Source organism: Drosophila mojavensis, unplaced genomic scaffold, assembly GCF_018153725.1.
Source record: "Drosophila mojavensis isolate 15081-1352.22 unplaced genomic scaffold, ASM1815372v1 contig_74, whole genome shotgun sequence".
NCBI classification, from domain to species: Eukaryota; Metazoa; Arthropoda; class Insecta; order Diptera; family Drosophilidae; genus Drosophila; species Drosophila mojavensis.
In genome coordinates, this window is record NW_025318899.1 from 20,532,217 (window position 1) to 20,536,060 (window position 3,844).

General features: G+C 37.3%; 1 protein-coding gene across 1 annotated transcript; it reads right to left on the reverse strand.

Moving 5' to 3' along the window:
- Nucleotides 1–1,827: 1,827 nt before the first annotated feature.
- LOC6583132 lies at nucleotides 1,828–3,117 on the reverse strand. Its single transcript, XM_002008774.4, has one exon. It carries the CDS (start codon nucleotides 3,024–3,026, stop codon nucleotides 1,971–1,973), a length of 1,056 nt encoding a protein of 351 aa, XP_002008810.1. The 5' UTR covers nucleotides 3,027–3,117; the 3' UTR covers nucleotides 1,828–1,970.
- Nucleotides 3,118–3,844: the final 727 nt, after the last annotated feature.

The following is a 3,844-nucleotide window of genomic DNA, read 5'->3' on the forward strand; positions in this document are numbered from 1 at the left end:
TAAATTGATTCAATCTCCATCTCATGTTGTATTAATTGCATTAAATTTTAATTTGCTTGCAGATGTGAAAAAAAAAAATGCTCAAAATAAGTTCAATTTCCTTTGCAAAACTAATTGCAAATCAATTTAGATTCTGTTGAAAGTTCACTGCTAATATCATATTCAACCTGTTTAGTTGGATTCGATTCAAGTCTCTAAATTAATGAAATGTAAATTTTATTTTCAATGCAATTCAGTTCAATTTAAAATTAATTTATATGCTATATTTTGTAAATTTAGCTATTTTTTAGTCTATTTGAATACAATGGAATTTTATATAAACTTTTTGCAAAACTTTAAATTAAATAAAATGTTATTTTATTTAGAATGAACAAGCTATATTAATATATATTAATTATTGGAATTAAATAATAAATAATTAAAATAATATAAAGATAAATATATTAAAGATACATTCTAAACTTTTTCCTTTAATTAACTTTTTGCTAATTAAAAAAAAAAAAAACCAAAAACAGAAATACATTTTTTTTATCAAATTTTATTAAGTTTTATAAAATTTTACAAAATATATATAATTTTAATGTAATGTATATAAGTAAATTTCTTCAATTAAAATCCTGAAAGGAAATTTTAAAGTACTTAAGTCTTTAATTCTGTGGGCTTAGTCTACGGTTCAAATTAGCTTAATTGCAAACTTTTTCTGTTTCAATTGTCGCACTTAGCGGAAGCTTGTTGCCAAGTTCCTGACAGTGAAAGCCTGTTATAGGTGTTATATACACATAATCTCGTGCGTAGCAGCAGGAGAGGAGGCTCCTCACACACATCGTGTTTATCATGATGTCTTACGATGTCTCACTTTTGGTTGTAGCTCTTCAGAAAATATTCCATTGTAGCGAAACGTTGGCAAAGGCAGAAACAAAATCAAGGCACTTTTCTATACTTGAAATTATGATGTGCTGACAACGACGACGACGATGATGATGATGATGATGATGATGATGAAGCAACCTCCGAATTTCGAGTGATAGACAAATATTTCTAAGCAGTCAGTACTTAACGCAGTGCGTAATGTAAGCGCGAGCGCGCTTCTCTCTCTCTCTCTGTGTCTCCCTCTCACTCAGTATGTCTCTCGCTTTGCAAGCCCTCGTCTCAGAATCTACTCTTGTCGTTTGCATGGGCCGCACTTCAATGCTGGCCACTTGAGTCACCTCTTCGTCGCACTTCACTCAAGATATGCCATGAACGATACCAGAGGCCAGACTGGAATAATAAGAAGCAAGTACAAACTTCATTAGGGCAAAGTATGCATCGTTCACTTTTCTCTAAAGATCTACCACACACAAAACATTTTTCAAGTCTAGTTCATACATTTAAATTTTCTGTGTGAGTTCTTTATTTTAGCTTGAGTTATTTAACTGAATGCCAAATTATATAGAGCTCAGCTGGTGATATATAATTAATTTCTAATGGCATTTTACCTTAATTTAAAAATAATATAATTTCAGCATATAAATTTACCGATTTGGTATTAAATTTCTATATCGCTTACATAACTTCTGCAGATGGTTTTGCAGCTCTAATCATAATCATAAACAAGAAAACCCTTCAAATTTCTAAACGTTTGCAAGATTTTAAGCTCACTTGTTATTTACAGCACAAGCAACATATGAAGAATTGTTTTCTTAATAAATTGACCTCGCTTATAGCAATTACGACATTCACTTTTAAGATTTTATTGTACTCAGACTGAAGTGGAAACCAAAGATCTGTCCTCTCGATTCCAAGCTATATACATGTGTGTTATATAAATATAAACATCATAGACCCTTAGAGCAAGACAATTTCATTATTGTTTTATTGGCCTCCGGTGAAGTACACTAGTATGATTATTACGGTAAAATTTGGACAAGTTGACTACGTTAAAATTTTAGACGAAACTTGGAATGGATTAGCAACGACGATAGCTTGACTTAATGTGGATCCGAGAGACCGTGCTGTATCAGGAGTGGACGTATGCGCTTGCAGCCCGCGTCCTCGACATCGAGCATCACCTCCTCAACGATGTGGGAGATTGCTTGCAAGTCCAGCGTACGCTGCTCCAAGCGCAACTCGTTCTCCAGACAGTCCAACACTTCGGCTCGTCCGAACGGGCGATAGTTAATGATGGTCGTTTCCATGGGCAGCTGCTGCAGCAGCTCGTACTGCTGCCAATAGTATTGCATCTCCAGGTTGAATATGTAAATCACCAGCACACTTTGATTGGCCGCCTTGTGGGAGTCGCCCTCGCGTTCCAGCAGCAGCTTGTTGTAGATGGGCACAAAGCTGTAGTCACAGGGCGACAGATTGTCGATAATCAGCAGATTTTGGCCACAGCTGGACAGCTCCTCTACAAAGTTGCGTATCACATTGAACTTGTGGGCGTCGTCCGGGACATAGGTGCTCCATGAGTAGCTGTGCACGTTCTCCGGCCAGGGAAACTGTTGGCGCAACACCATTGCGGTCAGTGTTTTGCCCACGCCCGGTGGACCAAGCAGAGCCACCGATCGCAATGGTCTGTTGCTCTTGGCGGCGCGTTCTAGTCGCGCTAGTGCCTGCTCCTGGTTGATCACCTGTTTGCTGATCTGACGGAATATGCGCATCGTGTCCAGTTTCTGATTGCAGTGAAAGGCACGTGGCGAATCTGGATCCGGGTACTGGATGTGAGCACTTTTTGCTACGGTGTCCAGACCTAGGATGCCCGATACGCCCAGCCAGAGGGCATTCAGTGAGCTGGATATGCACGATTGCAGGCTAAGTTGATCATCTGATGTGGTTTCCATGCTCTGCAGCCAGAGCACCAACACCAATGTGGCCATGCCCGTCAGTAGCATCAGGCCCTGCAGCATATTGGCATGCTGGCTGCTCTGCAGCTGCTGCCGATAGGAGTGGCAGCTCGTGTTCCGCAAGATGCCACGCTTACGAGGATCTTCAAAGTCGCCGGAAAGTCTCGAGTCCGCAGACCGGGAGTAAGAGCCGCGTGAATGCATTCTATTTAAGGTTATATTTGCTAAACAATTTCCTATACGAATTAAAAAAAAAAAGCAAAAAACACAATGGATTTTTTAATTTTTTTTTTTTTTTTTTTTGGTTTTTGTTTTTGAACAGAGTTTCCAGAGGTTTGAACTAAATTTAAATTATTGAGATTTGTTAAAAACGAAAATATATACTCAGTCCTGACAGTTGTCTCTGCTGAATGGGGTAAAATGATCTAAGAAATTAAAATTAGACAGTGTTCTATAAATATAACTCAAACCAGAAAGTAGTTTTGTTAACAGTAAAAATATCTACTAAACTTTTGAAGGAAAATGCAAACACTCAAATATTTTTTAACTAGGTGTTATTTATAATGGGTGTTATTTAGTTTCTGGATAAAAATTAAAAAAAAGGTAGTTTGGCAAAAAAATGTTTATCAATAAATGTTCCACAAAATCGATTTATTCTCTTCGGTTTTGAAGCAACTTTAATACAATGCTACAATGTCAATCATCCAACTTGATTTAGGTAATTAACTGTTTGATGTGAGTCAGTATTGATGATGATAGCATGCATCATTAGCATTGATGAGCCTATTAATGAGTCTTGAGAGCAAGTCTGATCAATGTTATGAGAGGGCCTGATCATATTTGAAAAGGAATTTCGATTAGCCATGTGAGCAGCATTGATCAGTCGTGATCAACATTGATAATGTTAATAGCAGACTTGATTAGACTTGACAGGAAGTTTAATCAGCTCAGAGAGCAAGTTTGATCAGTATCAGGTATCATTCAGAGCTAGTTTGATCAGTCGGGGAGTAAGTATGAACAGT